The sequence below is a fragment of the Mandrillus leucophaeus genome, unplaced genomic scaffold (genome assembly GCF_000951045.1).
Source record: "Mandrillus leucophaeus isolate KB7577 unplaced genomic scaffold, Mleu.le_1.0 Scaffold1174, whole genome shotgun sequence".
NCBI lineage: Eukaryota > Metazoa > Chordata > Mammalia > Primates > Cercopithecidae > Mandrillus > Mandrillus leucophaeus.
In genome coordinates this window covers 264795-291559 of record NW_012100032.1, presented here as the reverse complement: position 1 = coordinate 291559, position 26765 = coordinate 264795, and the positions used below count along the sequence as shown (strand labels likewise).

Below are 26765 nucleotides of genomic sequence, written 5' to 3'. Positions count from 1 at the left end.
ACACACACACACACACACACACACACACCTGAAATAAAAAAATGCATTGGATGGCATTTATAGCATCTTAGATGAACAAAAGAAAGAACTGGTATTTTGTTTGTTTGTTTGTTTTGAGATGGAGTCTCGCTCTGTCATCCAGGCTGGAGTGCAGTGGCGCAATCTCAGCTCACTGCAAACTCCACCTTCCGGGTTCAAGTGATTCTCCTGCCTCAGCCTCCTGAGTAGCTGGGATTACAGGCACGTACCATCACGCCCAGCTAATTTTTGTATTTTCAGTAGAGAAGGGGTTTCACCATGTTGGCCATGCTGGTCTCGAACTCCTGACCTCAAGTGATCCACCCGCCTTGGCCTCCCAAAGTGCTGGGATTACAGGTGTGAGCCACCACGCTCAGCCAAATTGGCAAACTTTAGAAATCATCTAAACTAAGGCATACAGAAAACAAAAATTTGAAAAAAAATGGACAGAACATCAACAAGCTGTGGGACTGAATCAAGCAGTCTAACATACATGCAATTGATATCAAAGCAGAGCAGGAAGGAGAGGGGACAGAAAAAAATATTTGCCAACATTTTTTCTCAAGTTGAGCAAAAACCTGATATTTTTCCTATAATTTCTACAAATTAGATATTTGACAGATCAGGGATTGTCTGAATATTATATTTATCCAAGCCAAATGAATACAATGAAAACCACGCTTACACTCTTATAGTAGTCAAAGTACTAAAAACCAAAGACAATGAATAAATATTGGAAGCAGCCAAATAAAGAAGGGTTGGGCACGGCGGCTCAAGCCTGTAATCCCACCACTTTGGGAGGCCAAGATGGAAGGACTGGGATTGCTTGAGCACAGAAGTTTGAGTCTATAGTGAGCTGTAATCATGCCACAGGACTCCAGGCTGGGGAACACAGACTCCACCTCTTTAAAACAAACAAACAAAAAGATGATATATTACACACAAGTAAGCAATAATAAGAACCTAAGAACCACAGCTGATTTCTCATCAGAAATAATGGATGCCAGAAGACAAAAGAATTACATATTTAAATTGTTGAAAAAAATTATCTGATTCCATTTACATAAACAAATTTTTAAAAATGGGCAAATACTTATATTGTGTTAGAAGTCATGATAATGGTTACCCTTCAGAGAGTAATGACTTGAAGTGGAGAGAAGGAGGGTTCAGGGGATACTAGTAACATTCTTCATCTGGGTGATTACATAGTTGTGTTTGGTTTGTAAAAATTCATTGAGCTGTACACTTTATAATACGTGTATTTTCTCTAAGTATTTTAACTTTCATAAATAGTTTAGGAAAAAAACTTTGCAAAAACAGATGAAAGGTTCAGAGAAAATACACATCTAGGGCCTACTACAGTGGGAGGTATTCACAGTGTGAATTTTACAAAAGGTTACTATTATTATTTTGTCATCATCATCCCACAGAAAGTTTTGAAAGACCTAAATAAACCAAAGACCCAAAGCTTCCTTGGGAGGCAAATCTTACTCCTCAATTTGATTTTCAAGCTATTTTAAGCACCTAGCAGCATAATGCTGTGTATACGGTATTCACTAAAATACTCATTGACGGTATAATCTCCTAATTTAGGGTAGTATTCCAATACAAGGTTGCATATGGACACTTTTATTTTTTGTCTACTGCACCTCTTTCCCATATTCCATTTCCCATATTCCATTCCTCTTCTTTAGATTCCCTTAATAATCCTTTGATTTATACAAATTGAAGTACTATTATACCTTTGAAAGTTCTAAATATAGCACCTTGAGCTCTTTTAGAAAAGGCAGATACCTAAGAACTAAAACACCAAAAAGGCAAACACACAAACTAACCTAAGCAAAAGACTACAGACATCTTTGATGCACGCAATCCCTTTGAGCTGTACCTTCCTAAGTCCAAATAAAAGCCTGGACCACCCAGAGAGCAGCCTCAAGGGAGAGCACACAGACGCTGCTGACCCAGTGTCACAGAAACCAAAGCTAAAACACCCCCAACAGCACTAGCTGCAAAGCTCCCCTTGGTGTTGGCTTTGGCAGCAAACCTGATGCCCCTTATCAGCAGAGATACCTTTGAAGTAGCTGGCAGCTTTCCATTCCCTACTCAAATAAGCTCAGTTTCACATCCTATTCTTTTCTCCAAAGAGGATCTTTTCATCAGATATGAGAGAATAAAGCTCAATTAATTAGAACAGATTTTTGCTACCAACAAGATAAATTGGGCAACTGGAACAGCTGTCTGTAAAGCACTGTGCAAACACTGTTAGTGACCATGCTATAATGTGGAAGAAATTCAGTCCAATAACAGATACTGAGTTCAGAGGAGCAGGAGGGATATGGTGGACGGGGAAGGGAGGGAGGGTTAAATCACTCATCTACTCCTTCTCCCAAAGAGTTAAACCCTTTCTTAATGGGGCAGAGCACAGGGACACAACCTTTGGAAAACCATTCTTTTTCTCCATTCATTCAATCAACAGCACCTACCAGGGACATTCAACTATAACAGCATTGTGGGTCACTTCTTCTCTTCTTATTTATGACCATCACACCACCCAACGTGCCTTCTCACAGTATCATTATTCACTCTCCTCACACATGCCAAACAGCTGGACTCAAAACACACCATAGGAAATCCTATCCCAGTCCAAAGGGATACCAAACAGATAGGTAACATGCACTGCTTTTAGTTTTAAATCTCCTTTATCCTTTTTAACTACCAGATTCATTTCCTCGGTGCCAAAAGAAATCTGACTGTTGTGGCAATTCTCTTGTGACTGATTCACTAACGGCAAAAGGACATGTTTAACATCTCCAGGGCCCTGGGGAAAAGTATTAACTGAGCCTCTTACATTCCTTCCTCAGCACTCTTCATGCATTCCCCACTTCCTGCAGTGTGAAGGCAGCCAGATTCACCCTTTGTCACCAGATTTATTTATCTGAAGCTAACTTCACCCTTCATCACCCTCCAAGAATAAAGTAGGAAACCACAATGGGTTGCCTAGAGAAACTAGCCTAGATGCTTTAACACTGTCTGTTGCAGAAGCAAACATGGCTCACATACAGATAGACAGGATCTTAGGGCATCAGATATTCTCTGTGCTCTGCAGTTTCCCCAAGATGGAAAACAATGCAGCAGGGATTCTCAGTCCTGGCTGTAGGCAACAATCACCCAGGCCCTATTCCACAGATTCTGGACTCAATTGTGCTGGGGTAGGGTCTTGGCATGGGTGTTTTTTAAATTAGATCAACTTTATTGAGGCATAATTTGCATAATAAAATGTACACATTTTAAGTGTATAATATGATAAATTCTGTCTAATGTACCACCATGATCAAGATTATGTTAACATTATAAAAATGTTATAAAGCATCATTTAAAATGTTATATAATGTAGGCTATAAAAACCCTACAAATTCCCTCGTGTCCCTTAGCAGTCAATCCTTCATCCCCATCCTGCCCCCAAGGCAATCAATCAATGATCTATTCTCTATCACTATAGATCAGATTTGTCTTTTCTAAAATTTTATAGAAATGGAATCATACAGAATGTACTCATTGTGCTTGGCTTCTTTTTATCAACATAATGTTTTTTGACCTCATTTACATTGTATCAGCATTTCCCTTCTTACTGCTGAGTAGTATTAATATATGGATACACTACAATATGTTTTTCCATTCATCTGTTGATGGACATTTGGGTTGTTTCCAGTTTGGGCTATTATGAATAAAGTACCTAAGGCAGCTGTAACAAATTACTGCAAACATGGTGGCTTAAAACAACATACATTTGTTCTCTTAGAGTTCTGGAGGTCAGAACTCCAAAACCAATTTCACTGGGCTGAAACCAGTGTGTCAGCAGGGCTGCTTCTGCTCCGGAGGCTCTCAGGAAGAATCCATTTCCTTGTCTTTTCCAGCATCTAGAGCTGTATTCATTGGCTCATGGCCATTTCCTCCATATTCAAAGTTAGTGGCATAGCATCCTCTCTCTATGACTCTGCTTCCCTCTGCTTCTATCACATGACCTTCCTCTCTTTTATCTGTTATCTCCTTCTTATGAGGATACTTGTGATTGCATTTAGGGCCCACCTGGCTAATCAAGCATAATATCCCCATCACAAGATCCTCAAATTAGTCATATCTGCAAAGTATTACATGCATATGGTAGCATTCACAGGTTCCAGAGGTTAGAATATGCACCTCTTTTTTTTTTTTTTTTTTTTTTTGAGGGGGGCATTACTCAGCCTATCCCAAAACTTTATGAATATTCAGGTGCAAGTCTCTGTTTACACATATGCTTTTATTTCTCTTGGGTAGATGCCTATAAATACCTGGAATTACTGGGTTGTATGACAAGTACATATTTAATGTCATTAAGAAACTGCCACTATTTTCCAAAGTGGTTGTACCATTTTCACACTCTCACCAGCAACAAATGAGGGTTCTGGCCAACTTCCTTAACACTTGATATTGCCAGATGTTTTCATTTTAACCATCCTAGTGAACGTATGGTATATCTCCTTACAGTTTTAACTTGCATTTCCATCATGACTGATGATATTCAGCATATTTTCATGTGCTGATTAGCCATTTATATATTTTTATTAGTGAAATGTTCATTAAAACCGTTTTCCATTTTAAAAAATTTGGGCAGTTTGTCTTATTACTGAGTTCTCAGAGTTCTTTATTCTATATTCTGATATAAGTCCTTGTCAGATACACATTACAAGTATTTTCTCATAGTCTGCGTCTTGTCTTTCATTTTGTAAATAAAGTCTTTCCAAGAACAAAAGTCCAAGACTTGAGGAAGTCTGATTTATCCTTTATAAAATTTTATAGTTCATGCTTTTTATATCCTAAGAAACCTTTGTTTATTCAAGGTCACAAAGATTTTCTTAAAACTCCCCAAGTAACTTTCATGCTCAGGCAAAGTTGAAAGCTACTGGTCTACAGGGAATCTGACTTGGCTTTTTCAATTTAACCTAAGTTTTTGCCATAGAAACTTAAGAGTCCTAACAGTAAAACAGGAGTACAGTTCACTGCAGTGCTGTAAAAACAAGGATGCAACTGAGTCTTAGCACTGTCTGAACTGACCAGCTTCCAAGCTTAAGTGTGAGCAGCTGTGAAAGGCTAGAAACAGTGATTTGAGAAAGCAAAGTCAGAGGTACTTTTAGTGTGTTCCAGCTAAGTAAAAAGAGAAAACAGGATTATCCTCTCTGCTGTAGGAAAAAGCACACTCAAGTTTATTTCAGTTTAAACTGAGCAAGTGGGAAAAATTATTTCTGTTCTTGGTGGGCTTCTTTAGAACATGCCCCTCACGGAGACCACAGGCAGATGGGAGCCAAACTTGGCAGTTTTTGGGCATGGTTTTTGAAGCCACCGCATTAAACAAATGAAGGTGGCAGCAATAATATTTGCCCAAACCCTGGTTCCAACAGAGGTTAGACAGACTGAGCTTTCATTACATGAAAGGAGATGTCAGGAGCACCAAATGGGCTCAATTTTCCCTGGAGTCCTAGACAAAGTCAGTCTGTTTTTAAGCTGTGGACAGGAGGCTACTTTCTCCAGATGTTATATTTAGCTAAAAGAATCTCCAACATGGCTTCATGCAAAATGTAAAATATGTCCCAGCAGACCTTACCACAAACCAGAGGGCTAGCAAGGAGCATCCCTTAAGGGGGTTCAATACCATAGAGGGGCCAATTGTGCAGCCACCCTGACATCCCTAAATTAGCTAAATTAGCTGTGAGTCAGATTTTGGGCCAGCTCTCACATTTAATGAGTCCTTGTTTCCCTCTTACAGGGGGCAGAGATATTTTGCCCCTGGGGAGTGTAAACATGCTGCCCTATTTCATTCCCAACTTCCAGCTGCCTGCCCCAACCCCAGGTAGGAAAAACAATCCAATGTTGATGTTCAACATCTCCATACCCTTTGAAGGTTTATGTGCAAAAGAAAAAATTAGGTTAATTCTATAAGTGAGATATCTGAATTCAATGAAAAAGAGAAAATCTAGGATTTTCTCTTCTCTGCACAACATACTTAGAGAATCCTAATACAGTATGTAGATGAAAATGTTGGATTCTAGAGCCAGGTGACTGGAGTTAAACACTAGCTTCATTTCATTTTTCTTAATCTCTCTCTCTCTTTTTTTTTTTTTTTTTTTGAGACGAAGTCTTGCTCTGTTGCCTAGGCTGAAGTGTAATGGCATGATCTCTGCTCATTGCAACCTCTGCTTCCCGGGTTCAAGTGATTCTCCTGCCTCAGCCTCTCGAGTAGCTGGGATTACAGGCACTGGCCATCTTGCCCGGCTAATTTTTGTATTTTTGTAGAGACGAGGTTTCACCATGTTGGCCAAGCTGGTCTTGAACTCCTGACCTCAGGTGAACTGCCCACCTTGGCCTCCCAAAGCGCTAGGATAACAGGCGTGGAGCCACCGCGCCCAGCCCTCTGGTTTGTTTGTTTTTTTTTTTAAAGAGACAGGGTCTCGCTCTGTTACTCAGGCTAGAGTACAGTGGCATGATTATAGATCACTGCAGCTTCAAACCTCTGGGGTCAAGTGATCCTTCCTGCCTCAGCCTCCTAGCTAGCTAGGCTTACAGGTGTGTACCATCATGCCTAGCTAATTTTTTTGGGGGGAGGGGGGAGGTGGGTAGAGACAGTCTTGCTGTGTTGCCCAGGCTGGTCTTGAACTCTTTGCTTCAAGCGATCCTCCCACCTCGACCTCCCAAAGGGCTGGGATTACAGGCTTGAGCCACTGTGCCTGGCCTGCTTAATCTCTTTAAGCCATAGTTTCTTCCTTCACAAAACATCGATGATAACAATAGTAACTACCTTATAAAATTATGGTAAGGATTAAAGGAGATAATACATATAAAGTGCTTAACACAATACCTGGCACATACAGGTTCAAAATATAATGACTTCTATTATAATGTTTTCAGTGAATCCTTAAGTTTTATACATTAAAACAAGATTTTTAAAAATGTTGACTTTGGCTAGTGACAAATAGACTCAAATTCACATAAAGCACAGGTGTGTACAGCCATACCAGAAATTAAGGTATCTTTTCTAAGCCTAAGTCCCCAGAGAAATGGCTCCTTTTGCCACTGGAACCAAATTTACCAGTAAAACATATCTATTTTATATATTTGGATCCCCATTTGGTATTTCTTGGTTGCTGACATTGTAGATATCAGCACCTGAAGTAATGCTTCATTTTTCAAGAAATTTGGTCTTCATTTGCTTAAGCTAGCCCTCTCCACACCCATATCCACTTTTGTTTGTCCTTATCTGTGGGATTACAATTTACCTATCACAATTTAACAAAGGTAACCTAACAACTGGAAGGAAGCTCCCAGTGTAAAATCCCCTTATCGTCACAGAATGGTGGTATCCTGGATTTGGAAGGCACCATGGAGATCATATAGACCACACTCTTTTTTTAAAGTTTAGGGAACTGAGGCACAAAAAGAAGTCATTGTCCAAGGTCTCAGAGTTAATAGCAGAGCTAGGCCCAAGAGAAACGGTCACTTGGAAAAGGTGTCTCCTCTGATAGCACAAAGCAAATCCCGGGGAAGATTCATGTAACTATAGAATGGCTGAGGATATTCCTTAGGACTCTTATCTGATACTATCTTAACCAGTAGGATTCTAATTCTTCATGTGCAACAACACTCTAAACAAAAGAGGTTAAAAATCTGGGGTGGGGTATGAAGAATGTTTCTTTGCCCATTACTAGAAAGCAGAAAGGCTCTTTACCCAGCCAAAATAGAATGAATCAATTTTTTTTTTTTAAGAGTCAGGGTCTCTCTCTGTTGCCCAGGCTGGGGTGCAGTGGCATGATTACAGCTCACTGCATCCTCAAACTATCAGGGTCTCACTCTGTTGCCCAGGCTGGAGTGCAGTGGCATGATAACGGCTGACTGCATCCTCAAACACCTGGGCTCATGCAATACTCCCGCCTCAGCATCCCAAGTAGCTGTGGCTACAGGCACAGGCCACTATGCCCAGCTAACTGTTTAAATTTTTTTAGAGACAAGGTCTTGTTATGTTGCCCAGGTTGTTTTTGAACTTCTGGCCTCAAGCATTTTTCCCACCCTGACGTCCTGAGTTGTTGGGATTATAGGCATGAGCCACGGTGCTTGGCTGAATCTATTTTTATGATCTGCCAACCGGCTCCTAACTTAAGAGTTTTCTGCCTACATGGGAACCCCCCCAAGGGAAGGAGAAAAGAAATTATTAATGCTGTGGGATAGTAATCATTGGAATGTCTCTAATCAACTATAATTTAATTGATCCATAGCCTAATCAACTACAATTTAATTGATACAAAGATCAAGAGAAATTCCTATGATCTGTAACTATACACAACAGTATGAATAAATCTCACAAACATAATATTGACAGAAACTAGACAAAAAAGAGTAGATACTGTGCAATTCTACTTATATAAAGTATGAAACCAAGCAAAGCTAATCTCTGCTGTTAAAAGTCAAGACAGTTGTTATCTTTCGGGATTTAGGGTGGGGAGATGCCTCGAAGGGAGTATGAGGGGGCTTCTAGGGTACAGAAATGTTCTGTTACTTGATCTGGGTGCTGGTTACACAGGTGTGAATTCAGTTTGTGAAAATGCATATAGCTATTAAATTATGATAGGCATCCTTTTCTTCAGTGAAATGTAATACATAAACAGTCCTGTGAGAAATAAGTTCTTCCTTGCACTCTAGCATAGTAATACACAGCTTAAGGAAGTCAACCCTGAGCGCATGGCTAAGAATATCATTCACAGACAAATTTTTTTCATGGAGGTCATACGCCCCACACCTTGTATACGTGCCATGTACCTAGTGCTTTGGTGAAATATACATGGGGCACTTGAAGAGTCAGGAACACTCGTGGCTTTGATATCTGGCTGCCTTCAGTATAAGCATCTCTGAGATCTGGAGAGGCTATTAAATTCTCTCAGCTTGGTTTTTCTCTAACCTTCTAAGGTTGGGAGAAAAGGGAGCTGAGAGACTGGGTGAAGTCTAGCTAGGTGAACAGATCTTATAAAAGTTGTTTTCTCAGATGAACAAAGAAAATGGAGGAGGAAACTATCAGTCAAGCCCTTTCCTTCTTGAGATAGTCTAAAAGTGGCTGTCAAGGTCATAGAGACAAGCTGTCAAAATTTCACCTAAATAAGTTTTAATTTTAGTCACACACATGCATCATGAAGTATTGCAGAATAATTCAAATGAATGACAACCAAGCTGAAGCTGATGCTGGAAACCATGGAGGAGATGGTGAGAAGTACCCTCACCCCGAAATGACGTGTGGCCCCAACCACAGGACAGCCGGGCTACTAAAAATAGCCAGTGAGCTCTGGGAGGAGTTATCTTTCTCTGTCTTCTTTTCTTCGACAGATGATTGTATCCTCAATATTCTGTCTCTAAGACACAGGGAAAGCACCTTCATGGATGCAATTAGGTAGATGGAAGATTCCAAATCAGTTATTTGATCAGGCTGGTAATTACAGAAAAAAATGGGGTATTAATTCCAGATCTAGTGAAATCTGGAAAACTTCCTGAGAATTGGAAAGCTGATCAAGAGCTTTGACTGTATTGACTACAATCCTGTTTACAGTCTTTTCTCTCACACTTTCAAATTTTAATAATGGATTTTGTCACCTGGAAACTGATGAATTCTAAATAGCCCTCTAACACCTTTTTCTACCTATAATTTATAGGAAGATTATTTGCCTTCTGAAAAGTCTTCCGGGGATGTCAACGCTTGAATGGTAGACATGGCATATCATATACAATGGTTGGGGTCTTCACTGCTGTTTGTAACCAAACCTCATGAATAAATGATTCCACTTTCACCTCAAGCTGAGACAGCTTAGAAAAGAGCTTCCTGGGTTTTCAAGAGGCTAGGTCCATCATTGACAGGTAATTGGCTCCTTAAGATTATCACGATTATTTTGAGTTTTCCTTAGTCAAATTGTTTAACCTATACCCAAGGAAGTATGATAACAATTGAGTTCCGAAAGCATTCAGAGACCCAAAGACAAAGACATATCACGATAAGAATAACCACACTTTTGAGCTTACCTTGGCCAAGATGAGACCCTGGGAAGAAAACTAAACTAAAAACATAAACGTATATGAGTTTGCTAAATGAACTAGAATAGGAAAACATAAAATGACACTGTTGGCCACTTAAGCTCAAAAGCTTCACAAATCACTTTAAGGAAACTTCCCAAAACACAGTTTTTGTTAATAGATGCAGCTTATGAATTATGGTACCAGTCCTGGGTTTGTACCTTGCAAATGGTTCCTTTCCCAAGGCTACTATTAATTCAGCTCAGAAAGGAAGAAAGGAATGCCAATTCAAATATTTTTTTCTCCACAAGTATGTGGTAGGGAATGACTAGTGGAAAGCCTATGAAGTGGGCCAATAAGATATTATTTCTTTTATTTTTCCTTTCTAACTTTTATTTTAGGTTCAAGGGGTATATGTGCAAGTTTGTTACATGGGTAAATTGCATGTCACAGGGGTTTGGTGTACAGATAATTTTGTCACCCAGGTAATCAACATAATACCTAATAGAATTTCAAGAATGTCATTGCTCCACCCAAGAACCTCTGTGACTAGAAATATCTCTGTACCTTTTTAAAGAGTCTTCCTGAGTCCTCGCTGACTTGCACAAATCGAGGAATGATGTTATTCAGGTAGATGTCACTCAGGGTGGTGTGGTCCCTGCTTTCCCGTTTCACCTGGTTTAAGAGGAGATTCCAGCAGTTGACTGGAGAGAGAACATTCTGATCCTTCCTGTGGAGAAACATCAAGGAAAAGAAGTCATTGTTGATACGCAGCCAGGGCAACATCTACAACTATAGTCCGTGTCCTAAAATCACAGCAATCAAAGCCAATCCAGAAATAAAGATATTTTTCCTGAAGCTCACCTCTCTAGTTTTCTCCTTTTCTAAAAACTCAGTGGAGAAAAAAGGAGAAAATAAGGACAAGAAGGAGAGAGGGGGAAGAGGGGATGTAGAAGGAGAAACAGGATTATCAGGCACCTACAATGTTCTAAGAACTTGGTGAATACGTTATACGTATTATCTCATCTAAGCTCTATCATTTCATTGTAAGAAAAGAACTACCATTATCCCCCTTCTACTGATTAGAAAACTGAAGCTCACAGAGGTTGTCACTTGTCTACAGCGAGTAAGACTAACACAAAAAGTAAGAGGGTGCCAGGGACTAGAACAACAGTTCTGCATTGTCTGGCTAGACCAGGTCTAAGGTGATTCTGAAGTCCATCACTTTAGCCACTAAGTCATTTGGTTTATCTCTAGGGTAGAAACCAAAGTTAGAGATTTTGTCTAGAGACAAAAATCACTACAGCACTACAAAATGCCCACAAATTTATCCATTGTAGGATTTAATAAAGGCAACTTTGGAGACGTATGCCATTAAAACATTACTGAAAACTCTGGAGTTCCACAGAACATATCTAAGGAAGTTTTGATTTCATTTATTGAGCCATAATCTCATGTCCCATACAATCAAGAACACAAACCATACCTGAACATATGTGTTCCTAAAATGTCTACAGCTTGAGTGGAGCAGTAAAGTGCTAAACCAAGGTACTCCTTTTTTGTTTTTTGAGACAAAGTCTCACTCTGTCGCCCAGGCTGGAGTACAGTGGCACAATCTTGGTTCACTGTAACCTCTGTCTCCCGGGTTCAAGAGATTCTCCTGCCTCAGCCTCCCTAGTAGCTGGGATTATAGGCGCCTGCCACCATGTCCAGCAAATTTTTGTATTTTCAGTAGAGATGGGTTTTTACCATATTGGCCAGGCTGATCTTGAACTCCCAACCTCAAGTGATCCACCCACCTTGGCCTCCCAAAGTGCTGGGATTACAGGTATGAGCCACCACGCCTGGCCCTAGATGCTCATTTCTAATGAAAACATTGTGATCCAAAAGAATTATTGACTAACTTAAGCAACTTAAGCAACAGAAAGTTCTACATTTGGAAGTTGGATTTCTTTAAGGAGAAAAACAAAAGTAGGAATAATTTGCAGTACTATTTATCAAGGGATACTGTACACGTATCTGGGCCCTTTATACATGTTGTTTGACTTAAACCCCACAACTACCTGATGAGGTGGGTGTTATTAACCACATTTGGCAGATGAGGAAAAGTGGACTAAAAATTTTTAAACACTTTGCCTAAGGTCATATAGCTAAAAAGTGGCAATTCCAGAATTCAAACCAAGCCTATAACTGCAAAGCAAGTATTCTCATTCACTGCAAATAATAACGATCTGTTTCTTTTCCTCTTTCCTCTCTTCCTCCCTCCAGTCAAACTGCTACTACAAAGAAAGTGAGCTGAGAGTAGCTTAGTTCTTGAGTCAGTACTGCCTCCATTCAGCACTAAAGGCGAGGCACTTTGTGATTTGTAAAGGGTGAAGTTCAACTTAGGCTTTTCCAATTCTGTAGTAAAAACTATTAACAAATTATCATGCCACACCTACTTGGACTTCAGAAAACATCAGACAAATCAAATATCTGTCTAACTCAAACCAAGAAGTTACTTCAAACCAATTAATATTAGAGTCCAAATTGAAAATATTCTAAACCTGTATCCAGGTCCCCACCCCCTGCCCCAGGCATCACTCTTCTGTAGCCAAAATCACTAACTCTTAAGACAGCCAATCACTGTGACAACACTTACCTTTTGAGAGAAACTGAAAGATTTCTATGGAAATCAAAAATATACTAGCTGAGAGGAAGAGAGACATATAATTAATTTACTCCTTTCAAAATGTTTAGTATCTGGGGAAAAAAAAAGTGAACAGGAAACAATCCTAAATTCAAAATGGTAAGATATTTGAACACATGCATTCCATGGCATCTGATGTTTCCACTGCAAGAAAACTTTCAAAATGATTCCAGTTAGATTTCAGTTACAAAATTCTAAATAATCTAATCTACATTTTAATCAAGTGGTGTGTCTCGGCAAGATACCCATGTCCTCAGTAAGCATGCTTTTTAAAGGAGCAGATCTCATGAGACTTTACATTGACAATTGGTTTAAATCTGTTTCTTAAAGGAGAACATGAATGGGGGGGTCTATACAGGTTTTTTCCCTATAGCACTTTATATACACACAAATGATGCCACAATTCAATTCCACAAATGTACAAACATTTGTATCTTAAATGAACAAGGCATGGTGTTAGGGGCTTTAGTGGTTATAAAAGTACGAATGCTGCAATATAGTAAGGGAGACAAAGAAAGACCTATAGTAAAATAGAACTTTAATGGCGGTACAGACAAAGGGCCAGCTAGCTCAGAAAGGTAGACTACAGATCAAAAGAGGAAGCAGAGGGGGCAAAACCAACCTAACACCATGGGAAAGGATGCAGAGCACATATCCCCAGGGTGTCCTCAAAAGAAAGGATGAGTGAACAAAAGTGGGTCAATAAAGAGGATAGCTGGCAGTAGAAATCTTTTAAAATGAAATGCCTTATCACTTAATGCTAATAAGTTTTATTAAGACCTTGTAAGGTGTGGCGCACGCCTGTAATCCCACCACTTTGGGAGGCCAAGGCGGTGGATCACTTGAGGTCAGGAGTTCGAGACCAGCCTGGCCAACATGGCAAAACCCCATCTCTACTAAAAATACGAAATTACCTGGGTGAGGATGGTGCACACCTGTAATCCCAGCTACTTGGGAGGCTGAGGCAGGAGAATCACTTGAACCCCAGAAGCGGAGGTTGCAGTGAGCTGAGATCATGCCACTGCACTCCAGCCTGGGTGAGAGCAAGACTTCGTCTCAAAACAAAAGAAAAAAAAAGAAAATAGAACTTGCAAGGTGCTACAAGTACTTTTACCACATGTATTTATTTCTATTCTTACAGCATTTTGTGCAATAGTTACAGTATTAGTATTGGTTTCAGTGAGCAGGAGCTTTTAAACTGTGTTCTGAGACACTCTGGAATTAGTAGAAAATCACATTTCAATTTAAAAAATGGTGACACATCCATTCATATGAGCAACCCTTATTGACATGAGCAAGAGACCTAGGACCCAGTTTCCCTGCATTAGATACCACCGCAATGTTTCGCAGGCTGCTAGCATTGTTTTATGCAAACCCTGGAAGAAAGAATCACTGTATGCCTCGGAACTTCTGAACAATATGCTATTGATTAGAATACATGTAGCTTTGCATAGGCTTATTTTTTCATTCAAGCCTATGTATGTGCACCTCCTCCAATAAAGCTGTACAGGTGAGCCTATAACTTGACACACAGCAGCAAGGTTTAATCACATGCCATAGAAAGCTCAAGGGCCTAGGCTGGGTTCATGTTAGACTGTGGTTGGGTAGTGAAAATCAACATGCTTAATATCATACCATCTCATTGTCAGTTGTTGCAATGCCTATTATACATGTTGGGGCTTATCCAATTAATATTTATGAAGGGGAATAGCTGCTAGGTGATGATAATGACTCAACTTTAAAACAAAAATATCTTCTTTTTTCCGTCTAAATCAGTTTAAAGCTCAAGATTACAATAACTCATCTATGCTAATCAGAATTTTCTTGATATTGGGCTACCTAAACCAAAACCAGATGCTGAAATGAATATAAAACTGTAACTGATTCATAATCCTGATCTCAATATTTTTAGTTCATGAAAACAGCCTCATTGTTCTCATTGACTGATGGTATAATAAGTACTCTATAAATTTGTACTTTAAAAGTAGATTTATACCAATAAAAATACTGCTTTGATCTTTTTCATATATTCAGGCTCTATGCAAGACTTTTATTTTAAGAAAGGAGTCTATGCTTAAAAAACCAGCACTAGATGCTGTTGTCTGTTTCTTCTAGGAATTCTCAGCCTCTCCTACTATTAATGCAGCTTTTCACACAATATTTCTGGTCCTTTGAGTCTGTAAGCTTTCTCAGACATATTCTTCCTTTCAACTGAGGTGTTTTAATTAATTCATTTATTTATTTTTGGGTGGTGGTAGGGCAAGTAAGGTAGAAAGTGGGAGGAGGGGATCACAAATATACAGACAATTTTCCCAGCCAACACGAACAAAGATGAAACACACTTCAGGCTGGAAAATAAGCAAGGCAATGAGACGTGATTTCACAGGGAGCATATTATATTAAGGCTCTGCTAGAGTGGTTTCCTGCTCCAGAAGCTTTGCAGCCTCATTTTATTTGGGATCGCTGGAGCCAAGGGAACTTCGTTTGGTTAGGAGATTGAAATTTGTCTTTATATCTTTTCCATCTATCATTTGTTTGCACAGTCTCTTTACTTTCCCCACCCCTAGAGCCTTAGGTTGTATAATACTTGGGCCTTTAAAGGAAAGGGTCTGCATCCCTTAGGAATGTGCTGAACAGCTGCAAACCTCCTCAAAAACTAATCCCTAAAAAGCAGACAAAATATCTAGGAGTATTTTTCTTAAAATTTTTTTCAGGAGGAAGATCAAGAAAACATCATACTGTACTTTAGAAGGAATGACTCTGGAGTCAAAAGAAAGGAGACCTGGAAAGTCACAGGCTGCCTGTACATCTGCCGAAGACATTATCACTGTAAATGCACTGAAAGAGATAAACCTGCACAGTTGAATCATTAGCTTCGAAGACATTAGCCCAGCTTTTCTCCCTCAACTTGGACTATTTATGGACATTCAACAAACTTAGCAACAAGCGCTTAAAGGGATTTCTCTAAAATATCCATGGCGAAGAGCCAAGTCCATAAAGGTCCAAGTTGGCCTCTCTATTATGGTTCTTTTCCATATTCCCTCTGTTTGGTTTTGATCATCTCATCTATAAAATGGACACATGCCCTGTTGGTATACATCTCACTCCTTAAAGATCTTCAAAGTATAGTTGTAAAATCCTGGAAGCTCTCCTGACCTAAGGTGCCATTTAATTAATAATTGCTATGTTCATGGCTGTGCAGATGGAATGCATGGCATGAGACTGGCATTGCTGGAATATAGCTTGAGCTTCTGCATTGCTATAATGAGGTGTGTTTCCTTTTGGGTCAATAGTCTCTAAGTTGCTCACCTCTCAGGGTTGTTGTGTGGATCAAATGAAATGATGGATGCAAAAGAACTATGCCAACAGTTCAGCACTATACAAATGTGAAGAAATATTATTATTTTTATTTCCAAACAAACTAGGACTCAGCTTTCATCAATTTCCAACAAGCTTCTCACCCGGCTCTGGGCCAGGGCCAAGATCGCTGCCTGCTGAAAATGCACAGCCTTCAGCAAATAATGGTTGGAGTAAGACAGCAGCAACAGGCAATTAACAAAGCAGTTGTAAGTCTCTGGGAAGACGTGAGAGAGATACCAACGGGAGAGCAGATTTTAACCTCCCACTGTCTTTTCCCTAAGGGATAAGGTAGAACAATCAGTCCTGCATTCCACACTGGGAACTGTGTGCTGAGGTTGACAGAAAGGAATCCAAAGGGAGCCCAGATTGCCAGAACCCTAGATGCTTCAGCAACTTATACTAAGCCCCCATCCCCTGTCTCAGAATTCCTATCAAACCTGCCAATCTGCATAGAGAGATGGCAACTATCGATACATCTAAGCAGAATATAATTTCTCACTTTTAAAAACAGACGTATCTGTGATGATAGACAAAACCCAAAGAGTTAAATACATCATTCAATATATATTATTGAACATATAACTATGCGGTGAATAAAAAAAAAAGGTATATGCATGATAAAAAGGAATCATTTAAGTGATGGTTGGACAGGGAACTAGTGACAAGAAGGTTGGATTTTTTTAACCTAAATTCCCTCCTGGCACCTTGATTAAAATGAAATGGACTGAGGCAGCCAAAGAGATTATTTTATTCAGATGAGTGTTATTAGCCTTTCTGGCTTATTTTCTCTATTTTGTATTTTGCTGATGCTGACAGAAGCAGGCAGGCTGGATAGAGAGGCAAAGCTGCAGCGGATTTATGGTCTGACAGTGCCACACATAAAATCAGACTCTTGCTGACCCAGATAAGCCAGAGGATGGATTGGATTTGCTGGGGAAGGTGTTAAAAGGAGGGGGTAAAAATCACCAAGGTAGGAACTGACTTGAAAACGATTCTGCCTGTAATGGTGGATGCTGGTTTTGTGACCCAGTAGTACAGCAGCAGCCTGAAGGTATCTTTCAAAGACAGGCGGGCAGGCAGGGGGCGGGCACACTTCTCTGGGCTTATCACAGCTCTGGCTTCAGCTTTGCCAGCAATGAGATCAGAGGAGGAGAGTTCAGAGACAGAGAAAAGTGCCAAAGGCAAAAATAATATAGTCTACATATGGAGAAATGAGCTTTCAAATTTTCAGGGACAAGTGAGTACCACAAATTGTCTTCAGTAGCCTAGACAGATGATTAGAAAGGATTCAAGCAGTGGTAGACCCACCTTCTCAAAATAGCCTAAATTGTCCCCTATAATCAGGTCTGGGGGAAGGACTGTATGAAAATAGGATTCTTGTGGCTCTGGATTAGTTCCATGGAGCAGAACCACACCCTTGAGAGAATGGCATACCCAAGAGCCGGAGCTTAGGAATCTGCTTTGAAGTAGAGAACTGGACTAGCACTATGTCTGACATCTATTAAGTGCTTAATCACGATTTCCTGAATGATTATAGGACCAAGGTTCTTGTGGGTTAGGTCAGAGAACTAGGAATGGCCCCCCAATATAAGTCATTGTAGACACTAACTGGAAATGTCTCCATCAATTTATGTTAAGTGAGAGATTTTGCCTTCCTTTCAACCACCCCTATGGCACCGTGCTCAGAGCAGAAAGGAGGCAGCTGGAGGGTCTTCATATCACTTAAGACAGATCTATGGATCCCATAAGACCAGACATGGGGGTCTACACAGGATTTGAATCTCTGCCATCCCTATTTTTTGCCTAGTTTCTGATACATTATTGTCCAGGCTCCTTCTCTGAGTCCCTGATCTCTTCTTACTTCATTCATTCATTTAACAAATATTAATTGAGCATCCTACTATGGGCTAGACACTGTTCTAGGAATAAAAGGATCAACCTTCTTTTTTCTGACCTGCTTCTCGCATGTTTGCGGATTTTCTGGATCCAAGACATGGCTTTCCTGCTCCTCAACTGTGCAGCAGCCACAACACACATCTTATCCTGGTCTTGTGGCTAGGATGAACCCATTGCAAAACCCTGATTTGGCTGACTTAGAAAATCTGCCTGCCCACCAGCTCTCTCTCTAGCTTCTGTAGACCTGGGACTTTCCCTTTGTTTACATCCCATGTGTTAGCACTAGCATTCCCAGAACTACAGGGAGGAATAAATAAAGAGGCTTTTAAACTCTCTTGGTACAATCTACCTGCTACAATGCCACCCCAATATAATCCATAGAACTAAGGGCCTAGAAATTCACTTAGGTATTAAATATGCTCCCTGAAAGCCCCCCAAAATAGGCTGTGATCACATCAAAGGCCTGAGCTGACTCATTCATTCAATTAAACTAAAACACCATAGCAAGGGTAAAAGACAGAACAAAGGTGTGATCGATGACCGAGGAACATAAAATTTATACGTTTCTCAGCTTAAAAATAATTCATAACCACCGATATCATGTTGACAGTTGGATCCACAAAGTCCACAGAAAAACCTGTGAACAACTCTACAATTATATCTTCGGTTTTTTTCTTGTCTAGTTAATTAAGATGTCACCAGAAGCCCCATAAGTAATTATAGCACATGACAAACACACAGAGAAAAAAAAATACACGCAGATGTGTTAGCAGATTTTTAAAATAAATGAAACCTTGGGAGATGACTGAGGCAGACAGTCTGGCTCACCCCTGGTAGTTCATTCTAGAGAAATAAATACCTGTCTGTGCCAAAGTGGAATGACGTCACTCAGAAATCCACACACTTATTATCAAAGCAGTAACCACCCCCTTAAGAGCAAGCATCTCCCTGGCACCAGGCATGAGCGGAGAAGCTTGATCTACAGCCAGAAACTCCTCCTGGCTAGCAAACTGTACTTTAGTATGCCAAATAGCAATAAGCCACTGAGAAGAAAGGGTATCCATAAAGATCTCCCCCTCTAAATACCTGTCCCTGGGATAATGAATCCCCTTACATGGCTCTTAACAACAATGAAAAGGAGGAAAAAAAAAAAATTCTTGATTCTGAGAAACTATGGATCTAAATGGAATGAAGTCTACGTAATCATCAGATTAGATGCATGTGTCATTATCAGTTCTCATGTGTTATTTGGATATTTATCTTGGAGAAGGAAGTCTCTTTTTGTGTGGGGGTGCAGGAGGAACAACCCCCAGGCCCAGTGAGGAATTCTCTTGAGGACAGGGTATATTTAGAATGTTTAATGAACACCTATCACCAAGAATAGGTGGGAACTTAATCAGTATTGACTAACAACAGATGCCAGAGCCAAAGCAATCCTGTAAATGTTGAGGACAGAAAGACCATGATTCATCTAATGACTAGTTAATATCTTCAGCCTCTACTAAACTTGCCAAATCAGCTGCTCCAGCATGTATCTGTACTCACTCTCTGGGTGGCTAGTGAATGACCAAATTTGTATGTCCATTGGCTTCTTGTATGCTCTAAATTATAGCATATTATTAACCATGTTGATACTTTACTGGCAAAACTTTAAGGGGTTGAGTGGTAGAAAAGATGCCCTATTCAATTTCCAGGTTAGTAGATCAAATTATCAAGTTCAGGTCCTTAAGGAATCTGGATGAACAATGTGAAACTCCATCTATACTCTGTGGGAAGCACCTTGAACTATGCTTAAGACCCAGAGACTAGGCTTAGCTCTGCCACTTACTAGCCAGGTAACTTTGGGCAAGTCACAAATGCATTCTGGGTCTCAAAATTTCTTCACCTGTTTTAAAAAGTAAATGGAAGCCAGGTATGGTGGCATGTGCCTGTAGTCCTGGCTACTCGGGAAGCTGAGGTGGGAAGATCGCTTGAGCCCATCGCTTGAGCCCAGGAGCTCGAGGGTATAGTGCACAATGATTGTGCCTGTAAATGACCAGCCTGGGCAACACAGTAGGACCTGTCTCTTAAAAACAAAACAAAACAAAACAACAACAAAAAAAACGGGATAAGCAGGGACAGCAGACCTGCCCTACCTAACACAATGACTTTTGTGAAGATCCAATCAAACAAGGTGATGCCCATAAACATGAAAGTGTTCTACAACTATATATCAGTATGAACATCTTTTCTTATTAACAACTATTATTACTCAACAGCCCACACAATGAATTCATACCCACAAAACAAAGTGACTAGAATCATGTCTGAAAAGACAAATACATCTCAAAATTCCTCTTACAATAAACTTATTTCATAAATTTCCTACTTCATTAGTATACTAAATAGGAATACTTCTTTTTTTTGGTTTTTTTTTTTTTTTTTTTTTTTTGAGATGGAGTTTCGCTCTTATTGCCCAGGCTAGAGTGCAATGGCACGATCTCGGCTCACTGCAACCTCCACCTCCCAGGTTCAAGTGATTCTCCTGCCTCAGCCTCCCGAGTAGCTGGGATTACAGGCATGTGCCACCACACCCGGCTAATTTTGTATTATTTAGTAGAGATGAGGTTTCTCCATGTTGGTCAGGCTGGTCTCAAACTCCCGACCTCAGGTGATCCGTCCGCCTTGGCCTCCCAAAGTGCTGGGATTACAGGCGTGAACCACCGCACCCGGCCCATACTTTCTTTTTTTTAGAGAGATGGCGTCTTGCTCTGTTGCCCAGGTTGGAGTACAGGGACATGACCATGGTTCACTGTAGCCTCAAACTCCTGGGCTCAAGCAGTCCTCCCGCCTCAGCCTCCCAAAGTGCCAGGCTCACAAGTGTGAGCCACCTTGCCTGGCTAGGAATACATTTTGTTGCTATTATCATCTGATTCTCTGGAAATTCCCAAACTCAGTGAATCTTCTGTGCCTAACCTAGCTGAGACTTTAAATGAAAGAATCATGTGCAAAGAGAAAAGGCCAGTGTATACAAAAATAGAATCATGGAATTTCAGAGCTAGAAGGGACTTTCAAGATGGTCTAGAGTCTAGACCAAGCCTGTCATTTTCTGAGTGAGGAAATTGAGGCTCAGGGAGCCTGAGGTCACACAGACAGTGGTGGAGCAGGGCAAGAATCCAGGTCTCCTGACTAGTAACTGTTTTCTTATTTCATTGTGGTGGTTATTACATTTCATTCAAAAAGCCCTTAGCATCTCAAAGGGCTGGTGCTGAAAGAGTTAATGGACAATGCTCAGAGCCCCAGAGCGCAGAGCTATTCTAAGACAACACATAACAGGAATACCAAGGGTCCGTGAACCCAGAGGGAGCAAAACTGCTGCTGCCTAACGGCGCCTGAAAGCATGTTGACACACTGCATGTGGTTACACATGAAAGGCAAGTGAATAGGAAAAGCAGTTTCGAATCCCACCCCATTCTAATTTTGGACTGGCTCTGGGCACCTACTGGAGGACTGGGCCACACCCCAGTCACTCTGTAAAATGACCCTTCAGTTCCTTCACTCTATTCTGTGGCCTAAGTTAACCCCTTCTCTGCCTTCTTAAGGACCATAAGAGACATCAGTAAAAGAGGACTCTCAAGGAATTGTGAAGATCCAGAAGTAAACCTAAGTGATTGGGGTCATTCTGTAATGAGAAGATTCTCAGTCTGGAGTCAGATGATCCCCAGTAGTATCTACCATCCCCAAGCAAGTATGTGATCTGAAGCCTTAAACAGCCAGGTTCATAAATGCAAAAGAGAGCAGTTTCTGTAAGTGTGAGGCTTCAAGACCCCAAATCACCTTGCATCAGAATCACCTGGAATGCTTGTTTAAAATGTGGATTCCTATGCTCATCTGCCAGAGATTACAACTTATTAGGGGTGGACTGATGCCCAGGAATCTGCCTTTCAAATCAGCATGTCAGGTAATTTTATGCACACCAAAAATTTAAAAACCAATGCTTTTAAAGCAATATTTTACAAACTGTGGGATTCACCCCATTAGTGAGGTTTAAAAAAATCAACTTATAGGTCACCAACTAGCATTTCTCAAAAAATTAAGTAGAAAACAGTAGAACAGAATAACAGAAAAAAGTAGCCTGGACGAAGTGCCTCACGCCTGCCTTCCCAGCACTTTGGGAGGCTGAGGAAGGCAGATCACTTGTGGTCAGGAGTTTGAGACGAGCCTGGGGCAACATGGCAAAACCTTGTCTCTACCAAAAATACAAAAAACTAGCTGGGCGTGGTGGTGTGCACTTGTGGTCCTAGCTACTCGGGAGGCTGAGGTGGGAGGATCGCTTGAGCTTAGGGGGCAGAGGTTGCAGTGAGCCAAGATGGCGCCATTGCACTCCAACCTGGGTGAAAGAGTGAGACCCCACCTCAACAAAAAAAAGAGTAACAGAACAAAGTAGAAAATCTCAGAGTACATCATACAGAGCAAAGATAAGCATTGTTTTGTGAAAGTGTTGTTCTCAGCTATTTATGTGTATATATGTTATTCCAGCTTGTAGTATAAAACACAGAGATTCATGATCAAAACGTTTTAAAGTCACTGCTCCAGAGTAATGGTCTTAAATTATGGGAGATAATTACATATCCCAGATCCTTTTGAGAATCTTTTTTTTTTTTTTTTTTTTTTTCAGTTACCATCCATAGGGCTCTGCTTGATACTTTTTGAGAATCTAAGGATTCTCTTCTAAGTATTCTCTTCTAAAGAAGGGAGGGAGGGAGGGAGAGAGGAAAGGAGGGAGGGAAGCGGGGAAACACTATAATTTGCATGGATAAATCTAGCGTGTACCTGCACTTCTAGAAGCCTGTCCCTCAAGGGCTTCTCTTGAGGACAGTTCCTACAATGTCTGGTCACAGTAGGCACCCAATAACCACTGTACCATGCCAACAGCTTTCTCCCCATGCTCTGTAAATGACTGCCAGTGTCTTCCTTATATACCTCTAAGATAAGTGGTCCCACTACAATGATTGTTTTCCTCTTATTTTTAGGGTGACTAGGAATGCCAAAACTAAACAATGATCTACAGAACATTGGGAGAAAGCAGTTGGCATATTCCCAGAATGAGGATTCTGAAAGCAATGGTGTGGGTCCAATGCCACTGCTTTCCAAGGAACAAGTTCCCTGTCTACAGGGAGTGTCTACTTGCTCCCGACAAGGGCAGACAGTGGCACTGCCACAATTTTGCACCCCTAGTGATGAAGTCAGTAGAAGAATATCTACTTTATTCGCAAGTTGGTGAATTATTTGACCTATAAAGGTACCCACAGATACAGAGGCCCCAGCCTCACCTTCTTTATATGACCAAAAGGACATAAGGTCCCTAGGCTTAGATGGAAGATTTTAAAAGGGTATAAACATTTAGAAAAACAACCAACAGCCCTAGCTTGATTATCAACACAGTCCCATCCCGATGGTTAAACCTATCAGTACATAGAAAGAGGAGAAATGAGGATAAAGGTTTTTAAAACCAGCCTTTGCTAAGTGAGGAATATAAAGAAGAGATGGAAAGTGGCAAGGTGTAATGGCGGGGGCGGGGGGGCAGGGTGAAGAGAAATGGAAGAGTTGGGGAGGAAGGACCATTGAGAAGGCAGAGAATCAAACCCCAAAACTATTCTAAAATTTCCTGATGCTTTTCAGTAATTTGTTTTCATGCGGTGGAAATTGGCACAGCATCTAGGATACTTTGGGCCCATCTGTTTTTGAACTTAAGCTGTAGACAAGATTCAGAACAGCTGGAATCAGCAGCACTGACCAGGTTGTATGTGTCTGGAGGAAAGAGAAATAAAATGAGTGTGTGGGAGATGGAGGAAGAGGGTTAAATGGGGCAGAGGAAGGGGATTCTGGAAGCCATTCCCAGACAGACAGGAGAAAATGGCCAGGTCATCAGAATTGATGCAAAACAGCTATTAGAGAGGCCAAAGCATGTAACTGAAGAAAGTCCAGGAGGAGAAATTTCAAGGATTTCAGAACAAGGCACTAGCAAACAGTCTTGCAAAAGGACATAAAAGTCTGCAAGTTTGGGTGTCAATGTGCAGTGCCCTGGGGCTTCATGTCTGAGAGGCCAGATCAACATCATCCTAAGGTCTTACATCAAGCATATTACATGAGCTGCTGGTAAACAGTACACACAATCATGGCCTACAGCTGAGCAGATGCTGATACTGATACTGGATTCTTGGTTCGCTAAATGCAAAAGAGGTGATCAGGGAGAATGGCAAGGAGAACCTAGGAGTAGGCTTAGTGGAAATCAGCAAGGGTTTCAATCCATAAGATGGTTTGCCTAGAGACAGGGTTGGCCCAGAAGTAGGGGAAATGGTTGGTTTGTTCTCAGTGCATGTCTGGCCTATGTCCCCATCACTGACTTCTGCTAAAGCCCTGACTTAATCTATGGATACATGGGTCTCTCACTTCTCCCGAATCTGTTCCATCTTTAGTCAAGAGAAAAGGTTTGGCAGTGAGAAATGTCAAGACCCCATTCTGGAGAGGAAAACATTAAATACAAACAAATAAATAAACCAAATTATATTTCAAACAAATAATATAACTACATTGAAGGTCTGGAGGTTGAGGGATACTATGGTTTGAATATGGTCCGTTCCCTCCAAAACTCATGTTGAAATTAGATTGCAATTGCAAGTGGTTTTGAGAGGCGGGGCCATTAGGGGGTTGTCTGGGTCATGGGAAGAATCCTTCATGTATAAGATTAACATTCTCATGGAAATGAGTTCTCACTTTTGTGGGACTGGATTAGTTCCTGAGAGAGTGAGGGGTTGTAAAGCAAGCTTCTTCCTAGTGTTTGCTGTCTTTGAACTCGTTCCCCAGCCTTTCAGCTTCTCTGCCATGTTGTCAGGCAGCACATGGCCCCCACCAGGAGCTGAGCAGATGCTGATGCCACGTTCTTATACTCTCCAGCCACCACAGTCGTGAGCCAAATAAGCTTCTTTTCTTTATAAATTACCTGGACTCAGGTATTCTGTTATGGCAACACAAAACAGACTAAGATAGGAAAGAAAGAACTAGTCAGCTAACTTTTGAACACTGTATTTTGGCCCTCAAGGCTAATAACAAAAAGAACTTCAAACCAGTATTAAAATCTAGTCAGTAGTCTTCTTTTTCAGAGGCATGGGTTAGTAATTCTGAAGCAACTTTCTGTACACTCTAGGATGGAGCAATTAAGTGAACATGTGTGTTATGGATAAGAGAAACCAGGTTTCTCACTGTTCAGAGAACAGGAAAGGGGAGAAAATTAAATAAAACACATGGTATTGGATTGGAATGAAAGATATTGATATGAACTCATAGGCTTTAATATATATAAACATACAGACCGATAAAGAAACAGTTATTTATAGAAGTACATGGGTGTGTGTGTGTGTCTATGTGTACATACATGTATCTACTACCTCTGTCTGCTGAAAGGGACTATAAATAATGGTACTTCGGTCACAAACAGCATATTTAGCATCCATGGTTTCTAAATACCATTTCCCACTAAAAGCAACCAAGGCTCTCTGAAAAAATGGCCAACTCTAGAGTAAAGGCAAGGAAAGTACAAGTTAAGCCTGGAACCCCTTGTTGTGCCATGAAGTAAGGAAGTGCTCAAAGTATGATGGGGACATATCAATAAGACACAGGAGCCAGCATGAAGGGACTCCATTGGCCAAATCTAGAACAATATGAACATTAAAATAAAGATGGCAAAGGATTATAACCTGTTGAATAAAATAATAATCCACAAGTCCACACTGATATAAACCAACAACCAGACCAAAAAGTGGGGGTAATGGAAAAGCTCTTCTTTATAGTAGAAATGGAACTGATAAATGTAGAAGGAATGATTAAAACTGGAAAAATGACTATTTGGTAACCATTGTAATAAAAATTGATTCAAGCAAGAATTATAATGGATGCTAAAACTAGTGAGTATAACAGTTGAAGGGTAAGTTGATATTTACATGGTCTCAAAGTATCTCTCTACAATATATGCATTAATTACAAAGTTTATAGAACAACTTCATGGTGGAGAAACCTAGCAGACACAACTGTAGCCAAATGGTCAAATTTAACATCACCAGTAATGGCACAAATCATCAGCAAGTGCCTCCTGATATGATGCACTGAGAAGAAAGTGACATTACCATTTTATGGTATTCCTGCCAAAAGTGTGTGGCTTGAATCTAATCATAAGGAAATTATCAGAAGTTGCCAGAAATATCAAATTAAGGGACATTTTACAACATAACGGGGTCAATGTCAATGTCTTGAAATATAAAGAAAGACTTGGAAATCATCCCACATTAAAGGAAACTAAAGAGATAAAACAATTGAATGAATTGCATAATCTTGGACTTTCTTTTGCCAAAAAAGGACATTTTTAGAACAACTGGTAAAATCTGAATGTCTATTGATTAGAAAATAGTATTGTATCAATCTGTACGTCCTGATTTTGATGACTACACTACAATTATGCAAAAGAATATCCTTATTTTTAGTAAATATACCCTAAAGTATGTATGGATAAAAGGGCATCATGTCTGCAATCTACTCTCAAGTGTTTCAGAAAAGCAAAATATATGTGAGAACTGGGTATGAAAAGGGTGAAGTATAAAGCAAACGTAGTAATATGTTAACATTTTGGGGCAATCTGGATAAAATGGTAGTATACAAAAATTCTTTGTGCTATTCCTGTGATTTTTCTGTA

The 26765-nt window shown here is 40.3% G+C and overlaps 1 protein-coding gene across 3 annotated transcripts in view; it reads right to left on the bottom strand.

The window, feature by feature from the left end:
- Positions 1-26765, bottom strand: part of SRGAP2 (SLIT-ROBO Rho GTPase activating protein 2) — a 254817-nt gene that overhangs the window by 109273 nt on the left and 118779 nt on the right. For all 3 annotated transcript variants that reach the window (XM_012001018.1, XM_012001022.1, XM_012001028.1), the window contains exon 3: positions 10663-10825. In XM_012001018.1, the coding sequence (XP_011856408.1) occupies positions 10663-10825 (163 nt within the window). The remainder of the gene's footprint in view (positions 1-10662; positions 10826-26765) is intronic.